This window comes from Myxocyprinus asiaticus, chromosome 25, assembly GCF_019703515.2.
Source record: "Myxocyprinus asiaticus isolate MX2 ecotype Aquarium Trade chromosome 25, UBuf_Myxa_2, whole genome shotgun sequence".
Classification (NCBI taxonomy): Eukaryota; Metazoa; Chordata; class Actinopteri; order Cypriniformes; family Catostomidae; genus Myxocyprinus; species Myxocyprinus asiaticus.
Genome location: NC_059368.1, coordinates 40,859,160 through 40,882,830, shown reverse-complemented (window position 1 = coordinate 40,882,830; position 23,671 = coordinate 40,859,160). Strand labels below are relative to the sequence as shown.

The window sequence follows — 23,671 nt, the reverse complement described above, 5'->3', positions numbered from 1 at the left end:
GCCAAATCAAAGTGTCTCTAGCAAGTCAGTTAGCCAATTTTGGAACGCGGGAGTCATGCTAGTGCAGCTTGAATGGGGGGGACACAGAAATCTCAAAAACGGTTGATCAAGATTACGATCAAAGAACATATTTCAAATCAGCAATAAAATATGGTAATATTGGAATCATAAATTGTGCCTTTTTTTTATTTTATTTTTACATGAGATTACGCTAAAACACGCAATTTTCCCGGCATGTATAGCTAATATGCATGCGCGTTAGCGAATTGATTGACAGGCGATGTCAATATCTAAAAGGTGATTGGCTCTTTTACCTACAAGGCGGGACTTTCTTTCTACATCCGTTGATCGTTGGGCGTTCCAATTTCTTCCATTCATTTAAATAGAAGTGGCCCGTCTCTGCTAAATACTCTCTGGCCAAATTCAAGTCTCAGGACGTTTCATGTCTTATTGGATATATTTGTATATTAAAACGTATAATCTCTTATAAGTTTATTTTATTTATAATCTAAAATAAAAATAAATATCCGCTCAAGCAATCTCTATAAAAATCCCAATTCAATAATCACAAACGATTGTGATTGGTCCACGCTTATCAGCGCAGAGAAAAGTTTTACGTACCACATGACAACACCGTTTGTGTGACGTTTCAGCAGCGCTCTGACAATAACTTACACCTCAATGACACTGATGCATTTTAAAAGCCATTGAATTGAAAATACACAGTGAATAGTTAAAATAGGGGAATTATTGATTTTAAAGCGCAATAGCGAGAGGCAGTGGTCGATAAATGAAGCGCAGGAAATGTTATCTGACAACAACACACAATCAACTTTCCAAGTTCTTCTTTCAATAAACCACCAGATTGCAATTGAATACAATGACCGGCAGACGTTTGAATACAATGCAGACCGGTTAACTCTAACAGATACATTCAGACTTGATGAAGAAGCACAAATGATTAAATCAATTATGCAAATGAAATACGTCATTACATTTCTAAAGTAAGTCAAAGTAAGCGTGCAAAGGCACTTCACAAACATACTACAAACATCAGTTACAGGATCCGTGATGTCTGCACGAGTGATTTTCAGAAGCATAAGATACCTGCAGGCTTTCTCATGCTGGATACAGGTAAGTTAAAGAAAAGAAAAGAATACTAACCCACCCAGTTTAGATTCTTCATCACAGCAGCAGCTTGTGTGTCAGACAGGGAGAACCTCAAACTAACATGCCAATATTCTTGTTTCATAATGTATATGTGATTAAAGAGCTAACGAGTGCTGTTTTTCTGCTGAGTGTGTAAAAGAACATGTATTTTTCAGGCTGTGTTTTTCTCTACAAAGACAGCAGAGGCGATTAGCCAGATGGAGACCGTAAGTGTTCACTTTATTACAGCTGTTGTTTTGGGATCATTATATGCAGTGGCAGAGATATATGTATTCTACCAAATTGTTTCAAATTTAGAGTTGGGAACATTAAAAAAAAATCCCCAAAACTTTCATATATTTACTATATCTTAGGTACATATATAGTAAAATAATATTTTGTTATATTTAAAGACTTTTAAAAAAAAAATGTTTTTCCTCTCCCAAAATTTGTCACTACCGAAACATAGAAATACACCATAATAACAAGGATTATATTTATCTATTAAGAATTTGTTTTCAAACACCCCATCCCACCCCCCAATCATATATTTTTTATGATTTTATCTTAAAGATTTTCATAGCCACATCAATAAAAATGACAATTTTAGCCAATTTCAAAATTCAATTTATAAGATTAATAAAAATCTAAATGAACATTTTCTCTGTTAAATGCATACATTTGATCATACTGATCTGAGAGTTAAAGATTTATCAAATTGAATATGTTTAATCAATCATTATCATAAAATTTTAGTTAACATGATTGTTGAAATATAGGAGTGGGTCAGTCCATCTCAAGTGGTCCAATAATTGTAAAGTTGGTTGCTTGACCATTTTTAATTTTCCAAAAAAAATTTTTATGATTACCTCTATGTATTGGTATTGCAAAATCACCAGTTTTTTATTTTTATTTTACTTGGTTTAACCACAACGGCCATCTTTGTGTCATGGCACACAACAAATTTTGGTTTTACAGCTGTTTACAGAAACCTCAATATCTCGGCTCAGGGTGATCCTTGCTCCTTGGAACAAAAACTGATCTCTAGAGCACATTACCAGGTAAATGTACATATACAGTGGCAGCCAAAAGTTCGGAATAATGTACAGATTTTGCTGTTTCAGAAGGAAATTGGTACTCACCAAAGTGGCATTCAACTGATCACAAAGTATAGTAAGGACATTACTGATGTAAAAAAAAACAGCACCATCACTATTTGAAAAAAGTCATTTTTGATCAAATCTAGACAGACTCCATTTCCAGCAGCCATCACCTCAACACCTTATCCTTGAGTAATCATGCTAAATTGCTAATTTGGTACTAGAAAATCACTTGCCATTATATCAAACACAGTTGAAAGCTATTTGGTTCATTAAATGTAGCTTAACATTGTCTTTGTGTTTGTTTTTGAGTTGCCAATGCAATAGACTGGCATGTCTTAAGGTCAATATTAGGTCAAAAATGGCAAAAAAGAAACAGCTTTCTCTAGAAACTCATCAGTCAATCATTGTTTTGAGGAATGAAGGCTATACAATGCTTGAAATTGCCAAAAAACTATTTCACGAAAAGATTTCATACAAAGGTGTACACTACAGTCTTCAAAGACAAAGGACAACTGGCTCTAACAAGGACAGAAAGAGATGTGGAGAGCCAGATGTACAACTAAACAAGAGGATAAGTACATCAGAGCCTGTAGTTTGAGAAATAGACGCCTCGCATTTCCTCAGCTGACAGCTTCATTGAATTCTACCTGCTCAACACCAGTTTCATGTACAACAGTAAAGAGAAGACTCAGGGGTGCAGGCCTTATGGGAAGAATTGTAAAGAAAAAGCCACTTTTGAAACAGAAAAACAAAAATAAAAGGTTAGAGTGAGCAAAGAAACAGATAATTGGAAAAGAGTGTTATGGATCTTAACCCCATTGAGCTTTTGTGGGATCAGCTAGACTGTAAGGTGCGTGAGAAGTGCCCAACAAGACAGCCACATCTATGGCAAGTGCTACAGCCAGCGTGGGGTGAAATGTCACCTGAGTAACTGGACAAACTGACAGCTAGAATGCCAAGGATCTGCAAAGCTGTCATTGCTGCACGTGGAGGATTTCTTTGATGAAAACTCTTTGAAGTAAAGTCGTTGAAAATTGTTTTCAAATCGTAAAAGTAATTTTTCACGTTATTAATGTCCTGACATTGTGATCAGTTGAATGCCACTTTGGTGAATAAAAGTACCAATTTCTTTCCATAAGAGCAAAATCTGTACATTATTCCAAACTTTTGGCCGCCAGTGTATAAACATTTTGCACATTCTTGTTCCTTAGACTTAGAACGTAAGTCCTAATGTAATGCTCAAGGTTGTTCAAAGTTCCACTTTTAGGGTCGATTTATAATGGGAAGGGTTCGAGTCTCAGTTTCACTTTTTTTAGGGGGTACCTATGTAAGTACAGTGTGCATGCAGAACATTTCAGGTTTGAGACTTCTTTCTTTCTTTTTTTTTATGGGGGCGAGAAAGTGCCATTTTTTTTTTTAAATTGCCCTCACTTTCTACTAGCCCTAGCTCTGTAACCAGATAGGAACCTGAAATTTTCACAGAAATAAGTCCTCTATAGTAGCATTCTGCTGTAAAAATCTGAGGTTCCACTGGTTACAGAGCTAGGGCTAGTAGAAATCTGGGGAAAAGCCTACTTTATAAGCATAACAAATAACAAAAATGAACAGTATTTTACATGTTTACATTTACATGTTTTATTAGAAGCTGTGAGATTTCCTCACTCAGTCTCTCTGAAATGTTGTGGGAGCATCCAGTGACAGAAGTCAATTCAGCAGGTGTCAGGTTACTGAGAACATTGTTCATGGGAACCCACACTTTGTCCTCAGTAGACATTTTGAGTGATGTTCTTGGTCCAGGTGGGTGGAAGAATTTTACAAAACATCACAGTTTTCTACGATGTGCTCAACCAATGGTCTGTCTTTAACGCATTGAGTTTCAGCCAGAGAAACAGAGAATTCATCCTTTGGGAGAACGACAGTGATCATATCTGCTTTGTCAGTCATAACCCACTGCTTAAAGGTGATGTTATCAGGAAGTGTGTCATCTTTGTCTGACTCTTCAAGCATCTGCAGTAAAACCTCTATACCTGGACACTGGTCACACTTGTTGAGCATGCAGTCATAACTGTTTATGTCACAGACTAGAAGTTCCAGCAGGTCCTTGTAGTCCACTTTTAGCTTTGCTGACTCAACCATCAGCTTGATCTTCTGATGTTGTGTGCAGACACAGACAGTGTGAGTTCCAGATGTTCCTGCCAGCACACACAATTTTGGCCTCAGTTCACAAAATTTTGATCTCCCTATCTTTAACTCTGGGTGCTGATTTTTAAACTCCACATAAAGTTCATTTAATGTTATTTAAAACTTAACATTTTTGTTTATGAACTTTTTGAAGAACTCTGTGATAGATCATGCTTCACTGTTGCCAGTATCAAAAGTAGTAACATTTTAGACTTCATTGACAAACATAAGCTATTGTATGTCAATCATAAACATAATTACTGTAAAATTCTGTTCATTTTTATTATTTGTTATGCTTATATTACATCTGTTCATTTCTCAAAATGCATGAATAACGTAGGCTTTTCGCCAGATTTCTACTAGCCTTAGCTCTGTAACCAATTTTTACAGCAGATTGCTATTATAGAGGACTTATTCTGCCTTCACGTGCTAACGGAATTATCGTAAATACGAGTTTCCCACTCGGAAATTGTGCACAAATGACCCCTCAATCGTATTTACGACTGGGAAACTCTGAGATAATTTTGATACCTGAGTTTCCAAGATGGGAGGAGTTCTAAACTTTCAACATGGCGGAGGAGAGTACAGTTTCTGTAGCGAATGACAGGTTTTGTTCATTTTTCTAAATACAGGTAATTGTTAGTTCTTGCCTTTTTGGTCAAATTAATTTATGTATATCAGCAACCTATGCATGTTGTACATTTTTACAATGTGAAAATAGCTTGTATTTGACCAAAATTCCATTATCGTCAGCAAGCTAACTGAGTGATTTGTATTATGGTGTCAAAATAAAAGTTCCTCAAGAAATAAGTATGAATGAACCTGGCGTCGTCCATGTTTCACGTTCTTTCCAACAACAAAGCACGTATTTACGACATACTCGTAATTACCACTTCAGAAGTGGGAAGTAGGATAATTCCGATAGCACATGAAGGCAGCATGCTACTATAGAGGACTTATTTCTGTGAAAATGTCAGGTTCCTATCTGGTCCCCCACCAGAGATATTCAACTTGAAAGTGAGGGGAATTTAAAAAAATGGCACTTTCTCGACCCCATAAAATAAATAAATAAGAGAAGTCTCAAACCTGAAATGTTCTGCATGCATACTAACATATGTACCCCCTAAAAAAAATTAAGACTGAGACTCGAACCTTTCCCATTATAAATTGCCCCTAAATGTGGAACTTTGAGCAATCATGAGCATTACATTAGAACTTAAGTTCAAAGTCTAAGGAACAACAATTTGCAAAATGTTTAAATATGTACATGTAACATGTAATGTGCTCTAGACATCAGTTTTTGTTCCAAGGAGCTAGGACCATCCTGAGCTGAGATATTGAGGTTTCCGTAAACGGCTGTATAACAAATATTTGTCATGTGCCATGACACAAAGATGGCCATTGTTGTTAAACCAGGTGAAATAAAAATAAAAAACTGGTGGTTTTGCAATACCAATACATAGAGGTAACCGCTCAAAAAAAATAAAATAGGAAAGTTAAAAATGGTCAAGCAACCTGTATCAGACCACTTGAGATGGATTTGCACAGCCACTTCCTAATAGAAAGTACTCTATAAATTATGATTTTTGTATATATTTATGTTATTATAATCTCAATTAGTGCCTTAGGTGTAAAGAAATCATGAAATATTCATATAAAATATCCAATATCTGTTTTGTTTTTTTGTTTTTTTAAGTTATTTTTTACTGTGAACTAATTGTGTAGAATGGCCAATATATTATTATTTTTTATAATAGTTTTACCCCATGCATTGAATTTCAGAGGTAATGTCTTTGTTTTTTGTTTTTGCCTTTTATAAGCACACGTTTTGTCTTCTTACCATGTAACAATACAGAAAGTGGTTTCTTTATGTCAAATTACATTCTGAATCACATTTTCTGGTTAATTTCTTACTGTGGCTTTGTCTTTCAATCTCAGTGAATAACATATCATTTTAAGGAACTGTTTAAAGTCTAATTTTCAGTTCCCAACTTTTTTCAATTGATGTTAAAATGTGTCTGAAAGGACTGTAACCTTCCAAGGTTTTCACAAATTATTCACCTTTTAGCTTTTTATGCAGTTCACTTAAAGGTGACAAATGAAATTTTAAAAGTACTAATAGTCTATACTCCTATTGAGAGCATAAGAACTTCATGTTTAATAATTATACAGGAAAATGGTTGTTTAAAACAGTTTTATGCTATAAAAGTGTAGTATGTCACAATGCAGGACACAACTGTCACTGTCATCTCAACTAGCTAAATAGTTTTTTTGATAGTAATAGAAGTCTTATTATAACATCTGTGGTAATAGGTGTGTGTGTGTGTTGAGAGAGAGATAGCATGTTACTGTTGGTGTGTATGTGTACTTGTTCTCTCTTACTGACGTGTGTGTGTGATGGTAAAGGGAAGTGAAGGCTCTCTTTAGAGGCAGCTGTGTTATTAACACTGTCTGACTGAGCTGTAGGCACTGATGCCTGACTTTACTGATTCATTTACAGCATCTCGCTCTTTTCTTTTTCCTCACGCCTTCAGTATCCCCTACAAGACTTTGCTGCTGAGAGATTGCAAGGTAAGCGGAAGGATTTGTTCTTTATGTAGACAATTATTACCATTTTTATCCTCAAGGGAAATGACAGAGTTTTAAACTTGTTGAAAGTGTACTATGGTCATGTTTTTTGGTCATACCGTCTGACTTTCTTTCTTGTGCGGAACACAACAGGAGCTGTTCAGCAGAATGTTTGGAATATTATGTACTTTCAGTGCAACTTTTTTCCATGCAATGAAAGTGAATGGTGACTGAGGCTGACATTTTGCCCCATGTCTCCTTTTGTGTTCTGCAGAAGTGAGAAAGTCATACAGGTTTGGAACAACTGTATGACAGGTAAGTAAATGACTGATGTTTTTTATTTTTTATTATTATTATTATTATTTTGGCATGAAGTGATCCTTTATCGTAACCCTGTTGACTGTATCATGCAGATGTGTCTCTATTATCTTTTGTTATTGGTTATTCAAAGTACAGTCGAGAAGAACCAGTGAGAAAAATACTGCTGAGTTTTCCCCTTCTTTTACGTGTGATTGTTTGTTTGTGATAGGCAATGGTGCGATGAGTCGCAGGAAGGTCTCTGTGAAGGACCTGGGGAAGGGTGACTGTCAGGGCTGGTTGTACAAAAGGAAGGAAAGCAAAGGTCTCTTGGGTTGGAGATGGAAGAAATTCTGGTTTGTGCTGAAGAAAAGTTCGCTTTACTGGTACACATCCGACACAGTAAGTTGCGTGGTTTTCCCCTGGTAAAATGTGTCTTTGCTGCAGAAAATTAAAAATAAACAGACTGTTTATGTGTTATCAGAATTCATGATCATTGTTTCACTAATGTTGGAAACAAATATTAACCCTGCTGGAAAAAAACTGAAACCAGCATAAGCTTTTTAATCTTGTCTTGTCTGGTCTGGTTTAGTCTGGTCAGGCTGGTCTGTAGGTTGGTTATAGAGGGGTTTTGAGCACTTTTTAGTTGGTCAGGCTGAGAGACCAGCTTAAACTTTGGCTGGTTTAAGCTGGTTTACTTTAGCAGGTTTTATTTCCAGTAATAAATTCTCTGTTTCCCTCCAGGCAGAGAAAGCCGAAGGCTACATCAACCTGAGAGACTTCACTGTAGACCAGGCTACTGAATGCAGGAAGAAGTTGTAAGTTCATCTTCCTTATTTGGAAAGATTTTGGCCATATGTGGTCAAAGAACAGACAAATGCAGGTTTCACTGTAGACATGTTTACTTCATGTAGCTATGTTATTTCTGTCTTTCTGTAATAACCACATGTTGGATGGTTTGTGGTGTATCACCATTACCATTGCACATATCTGGGGTTAGGGATTTGAACATGCAGTAAGTACTTTGGTGTGACTTGTCGTCCTGCACTGTTCATAAACACACTACAGACAAGATATAAATGATATCTCAAATTGTGCAGTTTGTTAAGCAGGGGTGTACTGTTACTTTTCTAAGCGATCAGGCTTATGATTTTCACCTGGAACAGAACCACCTAGAACACCCACATAGCAATGCCCTAGCAACCACATAGCAAGTCAAGACATGTTTTATTGTCATTGTTATTTACAACAAGGTTAATTTTTATTTAGTTTTAATTTAAGAGATATACTTGAAAAATATGGCAGGAAAAGGAGATAGCATTAACGCCCTGGCAACCACCTGTAACACCCTAGAAACCACCACTGAACACTCTAGCAACACTCTAGCAACCACCCATAACACCTTAGCAATGCCTTAGCAACCTCCCTGAACACTCTACTGTAACAACAATCTAGCACAGCTCTTGCAACCACTTGTAACACCCTAACAATGACCCAGGACGCACTTACAACACTCTAGCATCTGCCCAGAACACCCTAGCAATGCCTTAGCTACCTCCCTGAACACCCTACTGTAGCAACTGTTGACCTAGACCCTTGCAACCACGTGTAACACCCTAGCAACCACCCAGAACACCCTAGCAATGCCTTAGCAACCTCCCTGAACACTACTGTAGTAGCAATGTTGCAAAGCCCTTGCAACCACCCGTAACACCCTAGCAACCACCCAGAACACCCAGGCAATGCCTTAGCAACCTCCCTGAACACTCTGCTATAGCAACAATCTAGCAAAGCCCTTGCAACCACCTGTAACACCTTTGCAACCACCCAGGGCACCCTTACAACACTCTAGCAACCACCCAGAATAACCTAGCAATGCCTTAGCAACCTCCCTGAACACCCTACTGTAGCAACCATTGACCTAAACCCTTGCAACCACCTGTAACACCCTAGCAACCATATAGAACACCCTAGCAACAATCCAGCAACCACCCAGAACACCCTAGCAATGCCTTAGCAATCTCCCTGAACACCCTGCTATAGCAACCATCTAGCAAAGCCCTTGCAGCCACCTGTAACACCCTAGCAACCAACCAGAACTCCCTAGCAATGCCTTAGCAACCTCCATGAACACCCTACTGCAACCATTGACCTAAACCCTTGCAACCACCTGTAACACCCTAGCAACCATATAGAACACCCTAGCAACAATCCAGCAACCACCCAGAACACCCTAGCAATGCCTTAGCAATCTCCCTGAACACCCTGCTATAGCAACCATCTAGCAAAGCCCTTGCAGCCACCTGTAACACCCTAGCAACCACCCAGAACACCCTGGCAATGCCTTAGCAACCTCCCTGAACACCCTGCTATAGCAACCATCTAGCAAAGTCCTTGCAGCCACCTGTAACACCCTAGCAACCACCCAGAACACCCTAGCAATGCCTTAGCAACCTCCCTGAACACCCTGCTATAGCAACAATCTAGCAAAGCCCTTGCAGCCACCTGTAACACCCTAGCAACCACCCAGAACACCCTAGCAATGCCTTAGCAATCTCCTTGAACACTGTACTGTAGTAGCAATGTTGCAAAGCCCTTGCAAACACCCGTAACACCCTAGGAACCACCCAGAACACCCTGGCAATGCCTTAGCAACCTCCCTGAACACCCTGCTATAGCAACCATCTAGCAAAGCCCTTGCAGCCACCTGTAACACCCTAGCAACCACCCAGAACACCCTAGCAATGCCTTAGCAACCTCCATGAACACACTTCTGGAGCAACTGTCAAGCAATGCCTTACTGTAGCAACCACCCAGAACACCTTAGCAACTTCATTGCAACATCCTGCCATTGTTGAGTTTTGCTTGGGCAACGTAACTTAAGTGTTCTTCAGAAATTTAAAAATCAAGTTATAGGATTATCATTTATATGTTGCATTTTGAACAAGCGGTGTGAATTGTCTGTAAACCCAGTGTTAAGTCTTTCAGAATTCTTGTCTGTACATCCCTTAGTAGTGTGCTGGTTCTTCTAGCTTAGGAAGCCTTCTGTTTTAAGTGCGTGGTCGAAACTACAGTGTTTCTCACTGACTTCCTTTGCAAAGACGTGCTGAATCGTGCTTTTACTTTGATCACTATGATCGAGTAGCTAAGACTGCCATTGTTTTCATATGCATTTTCATATAATGCTTCCACTACGTCACCCACCCACACACACATAAACAGGGATATTGAGCTTGAGAACTGCCTGGGTTGTGTATATGTTGTTTTTTCAATAAAATTTTTTTCCCCTCAGTGCAATAAATGTGAGCCACCTCCACATGGTGACACTCTACTTTGCAGCTGAGAATCTGAAAGACATGAACAAGTGAGTGTGAAAAATCAACCAAATAATTGCTCTATCACTGTGGTCAGAGATACTCACTGACGGTAAAGTCTCATGTTCTGTGAAAAACACTTTTTTGTCTTTTTGCACTTACGCATATATTTGAAGTGTGATGGTCTGGTGTTTGGTCCAATGTGACATTTGCATTGAAATGTGGTTGCACTCACCCTGTGGTTTGCTCTTATGCCTAGCCATAATACCAAAGCTCTCAGCAGTACACCATCCAATGACACATTTTTGATGAGGAAGCAGGTTTTAAAGACCTGTAGAACTGCAAATACTGTGATTCTGTAGAAAATTCTGAGAAAACTTTCTTGGCATGGTATTAGATGGTAATAACTTGTTAACTGATATATTAGAATGAAAGGTATAGAAACAGATTTCTGAGCTCAAATGTTTCATGAATATATTACAATGTTTCATGAATATTTAATTTAAAGGGAAACTGTAGACTGCCCAAAAAAATAAATTCTGTCATCATTTACTCAGCCTCATGTCATCCCAAACCCATATAACTTTCTTTCTTCTGTGGAACACAATAGGAGATATTTTGAAGAATGATCATGCTGCTCTTTTCCATAGAAGGCCAATTCATAGTGACCTTGTCTGTCAAGCTCCAAAAATGACCATACGGGTTTGGAACGATATGAAATTTATTGAGAAAATTATGACAGAATTGTCTTTTTTGTGAACTACTCTTTAGAGGTTTATTTAAGAATATTGAAATAAACCTATAGGAAACACACTGAGAAGAAACTGAGGGTTTGCTGTTAAACTGTGTGGGCACATGACACATAATGATCCATAACAATAATTCTACAGATCTGATGAGGGTTGCTTTACCATTATTGATGTTGTTTTTAATTTAGATGGCTGTCTAAACTCAGCCATGCTTCAACTGAACCCGAGCCCACAGACTCAACCAATGGAGGTAAAGATTCACAGAATATACTCTGCATCTATTTAAGTCCACTTGACATCTTTCAGCTAAGTTTCAGCCAAACCTGAAACTTTAATAGTGCATTTATTCGCATTATGAGACTGTGATTGTGTGTGTAGAGTGCTACAGTGAGGAGAGTGATGATGGTGATGAAGCAGACACAGCTGAGATGTGTGCGGAGTACAGGGATCAGCTGACCCCCGGCTCTCTTCATGTGAGTAGTCTTGGCCACAAACGGACCGCTCACTGATCACCCACAGTCTGTTCAACAAATGTCTGATGCATATTGCACACAAAACTGGAGTGCTTCCTCGATCTAGTAAACTCTAATCTGATTGGCTGGATTTACACAACTTCTGTGCTTTAAGTGCACATAGCTTTCTTTTTTTTTTTTTTATCAGTCCGCCTGGAAACTGAACTGCTTTTTTTTTTTTTTTTTTTTTTTTGTGCTGGTTCCGCTAGCGGCTGAAGCTTGTTTTGTGGAGGAACACACCTTCAAGACAGTTTTGTGAATGAATCTACACATTCTTTGTATTTATTTTGCCTATTGGCTGAAGTTATTTTCTATTATGTAATTCTGTCTCACAGAATTTGTATAGAAACTGGCAGGCGTACATGGACTGTTTGAGTTCAGAGGGATGGACGCCAGTTGGCGCTGTCATGCGTGGGGTTAATGCGCATGTTTTTCTTTTTTCTGTTTGTTTGGTTCGGGGGTAAGTTCGGGGTTTTACTGTTGCACTAATGTTGGAATGTGGTCTTTATAATTTTTTATTTTTGACACACAATCTATTTTTTCTCATGTGTCAAAATGTCAAATGTTATATTAACATATTAACATTTGACATTTTGACATATGAGAAAAATAGATTGTGTCAAAAATAAAATTATAAAGACCACATTCCAACATTAATATGAGTGGATTATCTCTCTCCACGTGGAATGTGAATGGGTTGGGGAACCCCATAAAAAGAAGGAAGGTTATTTCTTGTCTTAAACGTAAGAAATATGATATAGTGTTTCTTCAAGAAACGCATCTTTCCCCACAGTAAGCTAAAATATTTGGGAAGATATGGCTCAAGTAAGAGCAGGGGAGTCATTACATTGATAAGTAAACATCTACAATTCAAATGTCTCAAACAGATTAAAGATAAATTAGGAAGAGTCATTATTGTTTTAGCAGAAATTCAGGGGCAAAGGTTGATTTTGGCTAATATTTACACACCTAACGCTGATGATCAGGGCTTTTTTTTATAGATCTTGAAGGGATGTTGCAAGCTGTTGGCACCCCTCATTATATAATATTGGGAGGAGACTTTAATCTATTGATGGATTCAGTCCTTGATCATAGTGAAGCAAAAGTGTGTAAGCCCCCTAGAGCAACATTGACGCTTCACAGGATGTGTAAAAATCTTGGTCTTACACATATTTGGAGACTTTTGAACCGATTTGGTAGGGACTATAAATTTTTTTCATCAGTCCATAAGATTTATTCTAGAATAGATTTTTTTATATATATATATATATATATATATATATATATATATATAATATATACACATATATATATATATATATATATATATATATATATATATACATATAAGTCCCTCATTTCATCTGTTGTTGATTGTTCAATTAGAAACATCTTAGTCTCAGATCACGCCCTGGTGAGTTTAGAGGTGTTGCCATATATGGAGAAAAATAAATCATATAGTTGGCACTTTAATGTATCCCTTTTGCAAAATCCTGATTTCCAACAAATGTTTATATGGAGACCAACTGGTCCTCAGTATCCTCTGTGAACATGGCTTGGGAGGCAATTAAGGTGGTTCTTAGGGGTCGAACCATACAGTATGCCTCATTCATCAAAAAATCCAAAGCACGAGAACTCGCGGAGTTGGAAGGGAATATTAAAAGTGCCGAGGCAGAGCTGAAGCGCCGAATATTGTCTGATTGCCTCAGAGAATTGACCCAATTGAAATACAGATATAATACAATTTTGTCACGGAAGGTGGAGTTTTGGTTATTCAGGGCAAGACAGTCATACTTTGAGTCAGGGGACAAGGCAGGGAAGCTTTTGGCTAGATATATAAAGCAGAGGGAGTTTTTTTCTATCATTCCCTCAGTGAAATCTGCTGGTGGTGAAATTTTTACCTCGGCCATTGATACTAATAATGTTTTTAAAGAATTGTATCATGATCTCTATAGTTCCATGTCTTCGTCTACTGATGAGGATATTAGGAATTTTTGTGGAACCATTAGAACTCCCTAAACTGATGACTGAGCAGAAAAATTCTCTTGATTCTGAGAAAGTCTTGGAGGAGCTTGGCGAGGTAATTAAGGTCTTGCCTACAGGCAAGGCTCCGGGGCCAGATGGCTTTGCTGCTGATTTTTTTAGATCTTATGCTACAGAACTGGCTCCACTTTTGTTTATACAGAAGTTTATACAGAATCATTAAAGAATGGAAAGCTTCCGCCAACCATGACAAAACCCCGGATCAGTCTGATTCTTAAAAAAGACAAAGATTCAAGCGAGTGTATGAGTTAACGTCCAATTTCCCTGATCCAGCTAGACATTAAAATATTGTCCAAAATTTTGGCTAACCGATTAGGTAAAGTTATGACATTTCTTATACATATAGATCAGGTGGGGTTTATTCGAGGCCGCAGCTCTTCTGACAACATTAGTTGTCTCATCATATTATGTGGTCAGTGGCGAATGATCAGACTCCAGTCGCTGCCATCTCACTTGATGCTGAAAAGGCATTTGATATGGTAGAATGGGATTATCTTTTTAAGATTTTGGAAATATACGGGTTCGGGAATACTTTTATTGGATGGTTTAAGTTACTTTATAGCGGCGGTACAAACAAATGGATTAATTTCAGATTATTTTACTCTGGATAGGGGCACCCAGCAGGGTTGCCCTCTTTCCCCATTATTGTTTTGTCTTGCCCTGGAACCATTAGTAGCCATGATAAGAAGGGAAGATGATTTTCCAGTGGTGGTGGCATAAGCTTTTGCTTTACGCAGATGATATTTTATTATTCGTCTCCGACCCTACTAGATCTATGCCTTGCCTCCACAGAATTATTAATTCCTTTTCTAATTTCTCAGGATACCGAGTCAGTTGGTCTAAATCTGAAGCTTTGGCTCTGACAGCATACTGCCCAGTAACGGTTTTCCAGCCGGGAGCCTTCCAGTGGCCCAAACAGGGCATTAAGTATTTGGGTATTTTATTCTTAGCAAATTTGTCTGATTTAGTTAGTTAATTTTGATCCCTTAATAAAAAGGTTTTCGAGCGATGTGAGCAGGTGGGCTTCATTGCATTTATCTATGATTGGGAAGGTTAATGTTATTAAAATGAATTGTATTCCAAAATTTAACTACCTGCTACAATCTCTCCCTGTAGATGTCCCCCTCTCTTATTTCAAGCAAAATTGGTGGTGTGTGTGTCTATATTCTGTTGACCACAGGGGTGTTCGTGGGGGGGTCAGGGTGGAGTGGGAGTTTGGTAGGGGGAGGGGATATGGTGGGGGATTCATTATATATATGTTGTTGTTGTTTTTTGTGTGTGTGTGTGTGTGTGTGTGTGTTAATTTATGAATCAATAAAAATGTTAATAAAAAAAAAAAAAAGTGAAAAAATCTATTTGTTTGTACCACTGCTACAGTGTGTCTATAAAGTAACTTAATCCATCCAATAAAAGTACTCCCGAACACATTAATTTCCAAAATCTTAAAAAGATAATCCCATTCTACCATATCAAATGCCTTTTCAGCGTCAAGTGAGATGGCAGCGACCGGAGTCTGATCATTCGCTACTGACCACATGATATTGATGAAACGCCTAATGTTATCAGAAGAGCTACTGCCCCGAATAAACCCCACCTGATCTATATGTATAAGAGATGTCATAACTTAACCAGTTAGCCAAAATTTTTGACAACATTTTTACATCTAGCTGGATCAGGGAAATTGGATGGTAACTTTTACACTCGCTTTGATCTTTGTCCTTTTTAAGGATCAGACTGATCTGGGCTTGTGTCATGGTTGGTGGAAGCTTTCCGTTCTTTAATGATTCTGTATAAACTTCTAACAAAAGTTGAGCCAATTCTGTAGCATAAGATCTGAAAAATCCATCTGGCCCTGGAGCCTTGCCAGTAGGCAGGGCCTTAATTACCTCGTCAGTCTCCTCCAAGGTTATCTCAGAATCAAGAGAGTGTTTTTGCTCAGTCGTCAATTTAGGAAGTTCTAATGGTTCCACAAAGTTTCTAATCTCTTCATCAGTAGACGAAGACGTGGAACTATAGAGCTCAAGATATAATTCTTTAAAGGCATTATTAATATCAATGGCCGAGGTAAAAATTTCACCCCCAGCAGATTTCACTGAGGGAATGGTAGAAAAAGACTCTCTCTGCTTTATATATCTAGCCAAAAGCTTCCCTGCTTTGTCCCCTGACTCAAAATATGACTGTCTTGCCCTGAATAACCAAAACTCCACTTTCCGTAACAAAATAGTATTATATCTGTATTTCAATCGTGTCAATTCTCTGAGGCCATCAGACGACATTCTGCACTTCAGCTCTGCCTCTGCATACTTTTACAGTCTCTCCCTGTAGATGTCCCCCTCTCTTATTTCAAGCAAATTGGTGGTGTGTGCATACTTTTAATATTCCCTTCCAACTCCACGAGTTCTCGTGCTTTGGATTTTTTGATGAATGAGGCATACTGTATGATCTGACCCCTAAGAACCACCTTAAGTGCCTCCCAAGCCACACCCACAGAGGATACTGAGGACCAGTTGGTCTCCATATAAACACTGATTTCAGTCTTCAACATTTGTTGGAAATCAGGATTTTGCAAAAGGGATACATTAAAGCACCAACTAAATTATTTATTTTTCTCCGTATGTGGCAACACCTCTAAACTCACCAGGGCGTGATCTGAGACTAAAATGTTTCCAATTGAGCAGTCAACAACAGATGAAATGAGGGACTTAGAAATAAAAAATAAAAAAAAATTCTAGAATAAATCTTATGGACTGATGAAAAAATTTATAGTCTCTACCAGGTTCAAAAGTCTCCAAATATCTGCAAGACCAAGATTTTTGCACATCCTGTGAAGTTTCACTGTTGCTCTAGTGGGCTTACACACTTTTGCTTCACTATGATCAAGGACTGAATCCATCAACAGATTAAATTCTCCTCCCAATATTATATCATGAGGGGTGCCAGCGGCTTGCAACATCCCTTCAAGATCTATAAAAAAGCCCTGATCGTCAGCGTTAGGTGCGTAAATGTTAGCCAAAATCAAACTTTGCCCCTGAATTTCTGCTAAAACAATATTGACTCTTCCTGATTTATTTTTGATCTGTTTGAGAAATTTGAATTGTAGATGTTTACTTATCAGTGTTATTGACCCCCCTGCTCTTACTTGAGCCCGCACTAAAGAAAACATGTCCACCCCATATCTTCCCAAAGTTTTCAGCTCCCTGCTGGGAAATGTGCGTTTCTTGAAGAAACACTATATCATATTTCTTACGTTTAAGAAACCTTCCTTATTTTTATAGGGCGCCCCATCCCATTCACATTCTACGTGGAGAGAGATAATCCCCTCATATTAACATTTGACATTTCATATAATAGAAAAAATAAATCGTGTGTCAAAAACAAGATTATATAGGCCACATTCCAACATTATTTCAACAATCAAACCCCGAACTACGCCCCCCCCCCCCCCCCCCCCCCGGACCCAAACAAACAGAAAAAAGAAAAACGTGCAATTTAACCCCATGCACGACAGCGCCAACCGGCGTCAATCCTTCTAAACTCAAAAGGTCCATGTACGCATACGAGAGCTCCCTCGACAACTTTGCCATCGGATTGCTCAAGTCTGGTGCTTCTGCACAAATTTTGTAAGGCAAAATTACATAACAGAAAATACTTTGTAAAACAGACCCCAGCCAATAGGCAGAATAAACACACAGAACATATAGATTCATTCACAGAACTGACTCGAAGGTGTGTTCCTCCACAAAACAAATTCCAGCTGACATAAAGCCATTCAGTTTCCTCGGACAGACAAACAATTTTTCAGTGAGCTGGCTGTTATGAGTGCAGCAGATGACAAAATCATTCTAATGTCCCTTAAAAATATTCCACAAAAACAATCTCCAGCCAACAGGAGGCATAAGCACAAAGAACGAACAGAATCAACCACAACTGTCCCAAAGGAGTGTTATTCAACAAAACAAGCTCCAGCCGCTAGGCGGAACCAGCACGAAAAAACAGAACAGGCGCCCCGTTTTCTCGAATGGTCAAGTGTGTATTGAGCGAGTCAAATTCACTCGGAGGCTGCATAAAAAAATACGCCATGACTTACTCAGTCCGTCAACTTTATAAAAGACATCCTTGTGTAGGCATGAAGATGTTTTGTAGTCGATCTTAGTATCCATTCTCAATCTGGCCGGGAACTTCAGTGAAATGCGATCATCCGTCCATGTAAAAGTTTCTTGAAGGAGTCAACAAACTCCATCCACTAGACGGAGCCAGCGCAAAAAGAAACAAAAATGGCGCCCAGCTTTCTTAGACAGCCAGAGTAAGTACAGTGAGTTAATCCATTCTAGAGCTACATGAGAAACCCCAAATGGCTTACTCACCCATTGTTTTTATAAAAGACAGTGCTTGCTTGGGGCACGTAAATACCCTGCAACCATCCTTTGTTTCTATTCTCAGTCTGGCCGGAAACATTAGTGCAAAAGCGATCTTCCGTTGATGTAAGTGTTTCTTACATTCCTTGAATACGTTTCTCTCTTGTAGAATTCGCAAAGTCTGGGAAAAAGAAAATGTTGTGGTTCTTCCAAGAAAGCCTTCCTTTACTCCTCGCCTCACGTCACATGAGATCTTTATCGGATGGTCTCAGAAATTTGGCCAGAATTGATTGGGGCCTGTCTCCCTCAGCCGATCTCCGAGCCGGAACTCTGTGAGCTCGCTCAATTTCCAGCTTATGGCCTGTTATGTCAAGCAGACTCGGGAAAAGCTCATCCAGAAATTCCACCATATTCTGACCCTCTGCTCGCTCAGAAATTCCAACAGTTCGGATGTTGTTTCACCGGTTACGATTCTCAATGTCTTCCAACTTTTCCCAAATGCATTCCAAATCTATCTTGGATGCTAGCAGATTAATTGATCCGTTTCTCAACATCCGACATTCTTGTAACCAACTCAGTGAATTTCGACTCCATGGCAGCAATCAATCGACGTATTACAGCAAGATCCTCCAAGTCAGCAGCGACCATCGTCACCATCTCGCTCGACAGTTGAATCTCTCCCGACGCACTGTCCAAACTAAGTCCCTGGTCTGCGGCCCTGTCAGGGGTATCAGCTTGAGCATGTAAGTGTCTTTTAATGTCTACAGAGCCTGAGGATTTGAATTCTTTGACATATTGTCTTCATAGAACAATTATGGAAAAGAGTGTATCAAATCTCATCGGTTTATGACAAAAAAAAGTATTAAAAACTAGCAAAGTGTGCAGAGCTCGCTGTTTACACATCCGAACCTCGCATGGCATCATGTGACTCCCAGTCTCTTTAACAAAAAATTGCATTTCTGTAAACACAGCACCTTTAAATGAGCGCATGTTAACTAGAGAGGACTCGAATGGCTTTACCTGCATGATTAGAATTAAATGTTTTATTTTTTTTAAGATGTTTTTGATCAACAACTGACTGTAAAGAACAGAAAGGGTATTAAAAGAGATAGTATTTGGGACCTGGGTAGTTCAGCGAGTAAAGACGCTGACTACCACCCCTGGAGTCACGAGTTCAGATCCAGGGCGTGCTGAGTGACTCCAGACAGGTCCTAAGCAGCCATATCGGCCCGGTTGCTAGGGAGGGTAGAGTCACATGGGGTAACGTCCTCGTGGTCGCTACAATACGGTTCTCGCTTTCGGTGGGGCACGTGGTGAGTTGTGCATGGATGCCGTGGAGAATAGGGCATGTGGAGGCTTCACGCTATGTCTCCGCGGTAACGCGCTCAACAAGCCAAGTGATAAGATGCGCGGATTGACAGTCTCAGACGTGGAGGCAACTGAGGTTCGTCCTCCGCCACCTGGATTGAGGCGAGTCACTACACCACCACGAGGACCTAGAGCGCATTGGGAACTGGGCATTCAAAATTGGGGAGAAAAGGGGAGAAAAAAAAAAAGAGAGTATTCAATGACAAATGGGTTGCGTGGATCTCGTCTTGGACACACATTACACGAACAACTTTTACACTCAACATGCTGTGAAAGGGTCTCTCTACTGAATACTTCATGAATAAACTATACAAATACTGGTGAGTGAAATGTAAACATTTACCAGCCAGTTGCCATATATATTCACTTTAGTCGCATAGCATGAAGTTTGGTTGCAAATACGTGTGATTTCCTCTCATTGTAGTGGAGGGTTGCGCATTGAGTGAAAGATTGATCTTGGGATTTAAGAATCGATATCGATGAAGATTACGATGTATCAGAAAAACTATATTTTTACCCACCCCTAGATTAGATCCTTTTGAAGTTGCTCATAACCGGCAAAGTTTGAACTCTTGTTTTAGCACAGCGGTTGATTGACAGTAGGGGGTAGTGCTTCACTGCTGCCTGGGATGCATTCAGAATGGATTAGCGTTTACTCAAATGCTATGTTGGCACATGCTTTTTGACTTCCTCTGTATGTTTTTTGTGATCCGATCACAAAACGTTCTGCACACCATTTACACCTGTGTGTAAACATCTGTGCTACAGAAATAAGCGATACCTCAAATTGTGCAGCTTATTCAGGAGGGGAGTGTTATTATTTGTTTTAAGAAATCGTAAAATGTAAAAATCTAGTTAGAACTTAACATGCTGTTTTAATGTCCTTTGTAAATGCCACTTAAGAATCAATGCATTCCTTTTCTTTGTCACATACTTGCATATAAATAGTATATTTTGATTGACTTAAGCTATTTTTAAAGCTGGAGTGTGTAATTTCTGTGCCCACTAGCGTCACCAAACAAAATTGCAAAAATAATTACTGTTTTAAATATTTTTTTACAAAACAATCCCCCTGCTATTGGTCAAACAGTCCCTCCTAACTCACGCCAATGGTTGTGCCAATGTTGCTGTGTCAGGCTTGGTGGGCTGCTCAAACAACCAGAGCAATGTTTTTATAGTGTCACAATATTACACTTTTAGGTGAAATCAACCTACAAATCATTTAATTTTAGTTGACTCTATAAGGTGGGAGAAAAACAATTAACAAAACAAAATTGCACACTTAAAAAAAAAAATTATGATATTAAATTTGTATTTAATGGTCTTAGTCCAGAGTATATTGAATATTGAAATGTATGTGTATTTGTGTGTGTCTCAGGGTTGTCTCCCGCCTCCCCGCTCGTCTTCGTCTCCGTGTCAGGACATGTTCCCGCTAGTGTCTGCGGTACATAAGCACACAGAGACTCAGAGTGCAGAAAGCGAGTCATGGCTGGAGCTCAGCTCAGAGGAAGACCCCATACTCAGAATACAGGAATTCAAAGGAGATGACCGTGAGTGACTGCTAACATAAGAAGTTTTATCCCTATGAGTGCTCTTAACGGCACAAATATATAAGAAACCGTTTTAATACAAGGCAAACATTTTCTCTGTAGTGTAAACGTATAGATCAGGGCTCAGCATTAGAGAGTTTCGGGCCAGTTGATGGAACTGTCACTTGTCTTATACGCGTTATGTTCACTGATCAAATATGTGTTTTTATACCTTCACACTATCTAGCTGGCTAACAAAGCTAGATTATATTAGTCTTGGATGCATCAGTTAGAATGGGTACAAATTATAACCAAATCACCATATTTCATCACTTTCCAGTAAAAATGTGATTTATGAATTTAAAGCTGTTATGGAGTTACATTATAGTGGTATAATTTTCAGCTACTATTAAAAATGTAAACCCTAATAATTATTTGTTGTTACTTTCTCTTTTGTATGGAAAACTTTTGTTTAATGCTGAATATAAACAGATTTTTTGGGCATAAAAATATGTTGCTAAAAAATAACTGTATCATTCTTTGTGGTGGAGCCAGTAAAAATATTGTCAGGGTATGTAAAAATCTGAAATTTGTGTCCAACAGGGCCAGCTGATTAATACAATTTATGGAAATGTCTAATTTTTATAATTCTGCTGGGCTCTGCTTTTTGGAGAGCAATCTCTTAAAAAAATTTAAATCAGCTTGAAAAGGTATGTTATTATTTGGTCAAAAGATGTGGAAATCCTATAAAATAGTTGGTTTGTGAAAACGTTTTTAATATTGTTTCTTCAGGTCCACCATCTGATGAGATGGAGATGCTGTATCTTCACCTCAAGCAGGTGAGTTTATCTCCCACAGGCGCTCTGCAGCCAACAACCAAACGTGACTTCAGATCCTCCTTCATCAGACGCTGTAAAGACGAGAGCATTAATGACAAGCTGCACCTCATCCGAACCCTCAACAGCACTCTAAAAGTGAGATAAACCCACTTATAAGTTGAAAAAAATTCTGAAGACTCAAAGATATTGGACATTTTTCAGAGGCAGACACTAGATGGCAGTATTGATAGCACAAAAACAATTCAGTTGAAGGCAGCTTCACTTTAAATTTGTAACACTTTGAATGTTATAATTGTGCTTAACTTCTCTGTGTGTTATTAAAGGCTAAAGAAGCTGACCTGCAGGCCATAGAGCAAGTTTTGAGTGAACACTCTCTGAACGCTTCCAAATACAGACAGTGGCGAGATGCTAATGTCATCTTACTGCAGGAGATCGGTGAGAAACACAAGACCGCAATGGATCCACAGGTCCAGAAACCTCTGGTTCAGACTCAGCCCCAGCACCAGTCTCTTTTTGTCCCAAATGCTGCATTCCCTGCCATCCCCATTTACACAGAGACCAGTCTGTGAACATGAGGCTGATTGCCGAGTGGGGTTCGAAGTTGGCCAAAGGCCTGAATGACACTTGACAGGAATGCAGACAGGAGCGTGAAACGTCAAGAGCTGGTTTCCTGGACACATAAAGCTCCATTGCCTCAGAAACACTTCACACAGATAGTTATACACAGATATATAAGGGATTTAAAGTTTTCAGATATGTACTTTGTCTTTGAGTTTATAGATATGCTGTAATGCCTTCGTTCAACTATTGGGATTAAAATGGTATTTTGGAGATTTTTAAACGCCTTTTGTTTGGTCTATGAATTGATCGCTGTGGATTGAGATTGGTACTATGTGTTTTATTCTATGACTTTTAAAGACAGTTTAAATGTTAATTTCACCAAATTGTTTTTAAATAGGACAAACGCTGTTATGTTTACACACCTCTCGTTTAGCCCTTGTGTTAACCAAGGGCTCCATTCTGCACACACACACATTCGCATCTGTGCTCAATTCATACTTCCATTCTAAAGCTTGTTCATATTTTATCTTTTTAGGAGTGTAGAAGTCTTTTGTTTATATACTGTAAAAACATGCAGGTTTCTTTTAGATGTACATATTTTAGCATTTTACTACTGTAAAAGTCTTTAGTGCTGTACGATATTGTATACGTATTTGATTTAACTGTGTAGATGTTTACTTGATAAAACTTTACTTGTTTTTTAATAAGTCATGCTGAAGGTGTGCAAAAGGAAATTAACAATGGCTTAATAAATAATTTCTTTCAAAAACTTGCCATATTTGTCTACTTATTTGTATTTGAATAATAGTGAGAGTGCAATGTTTAACAGTGGCCCCAAACAGCGCTGTGACACTTTCTGTTGATTGAACATGTTCGTACTTCATGTGATAAACTAAACACTGAGGTTACTCTGCTAGGAGGACACCATTGTGAAACTGAGGGCAATTGACTTCATACATCCACTAAAAATTCCCCTTGACAGTGACACCAATTGCTTTAAAATTATTGGAATAATTGCTCAGAAAAGCGAAGTTAGTTCTGAGAAAATCTCTAACATTGTTTCTTTACAGATTTAGTCTATGAGAAAACCTAAAAAAAAAAAT

At 38.6% G+C, this 23,671-nt stretch overlaps 1 protein-coding gene across 3 annotated transcripts; it reads left to right on the top strand.

Annotated features, from left to right (window-relative positions):
• Window positions 1–6,842: 6,842 nt before the first annotated feature.
• On the top strand, window positions 6,843–23,308 carry ipcef1 (interaction protein for cytohesin exchange factors 1). Of its 3 annotated transcripts, none has more exons than XM_051654846.1 (10): window positions 6,843–7,004; window positions 7,155–7,316; window positions 7,531–7,700; window positions 8,043–8,116; window positions 10,591–10,662; window positions 11,550–11,611; window positions 11,740–11,834; window positions 21,018–21,189; window positions 21,961–22,142; window positions 22,331–23,308. In XM_051654846.1, exons 2-10 carry the CDS (start codon window positions 7,253–7,255, stop codon window positions 22,574–22,576), a joined length of 1,137 nt encoding a protein of 378 aa, XP_051510806.1. In that variant the 5' UTR covers window positions 6,843–7,004; window positions 7,155–7,252; the 3' UTR covers window positions 22,577–23,308. The 3 variants fall into 3 exon arrangements, with proteins under 3 accessions (XP_051510806.1, XP_051510808.1, XP_051510809.1); XM_051654848.1 differs by having other exon boundaries at window positions 6,844–7,004; window positions 7,276–7,316; XM_051654849.1 differs by lacking the exon at window positions 7,155–7,316 and having other exon boundaries at window positions 6,846–7,004.
• The last annotated feature ends 363 nt before the right edge of the window (window positions 23,309–23,671 follow it).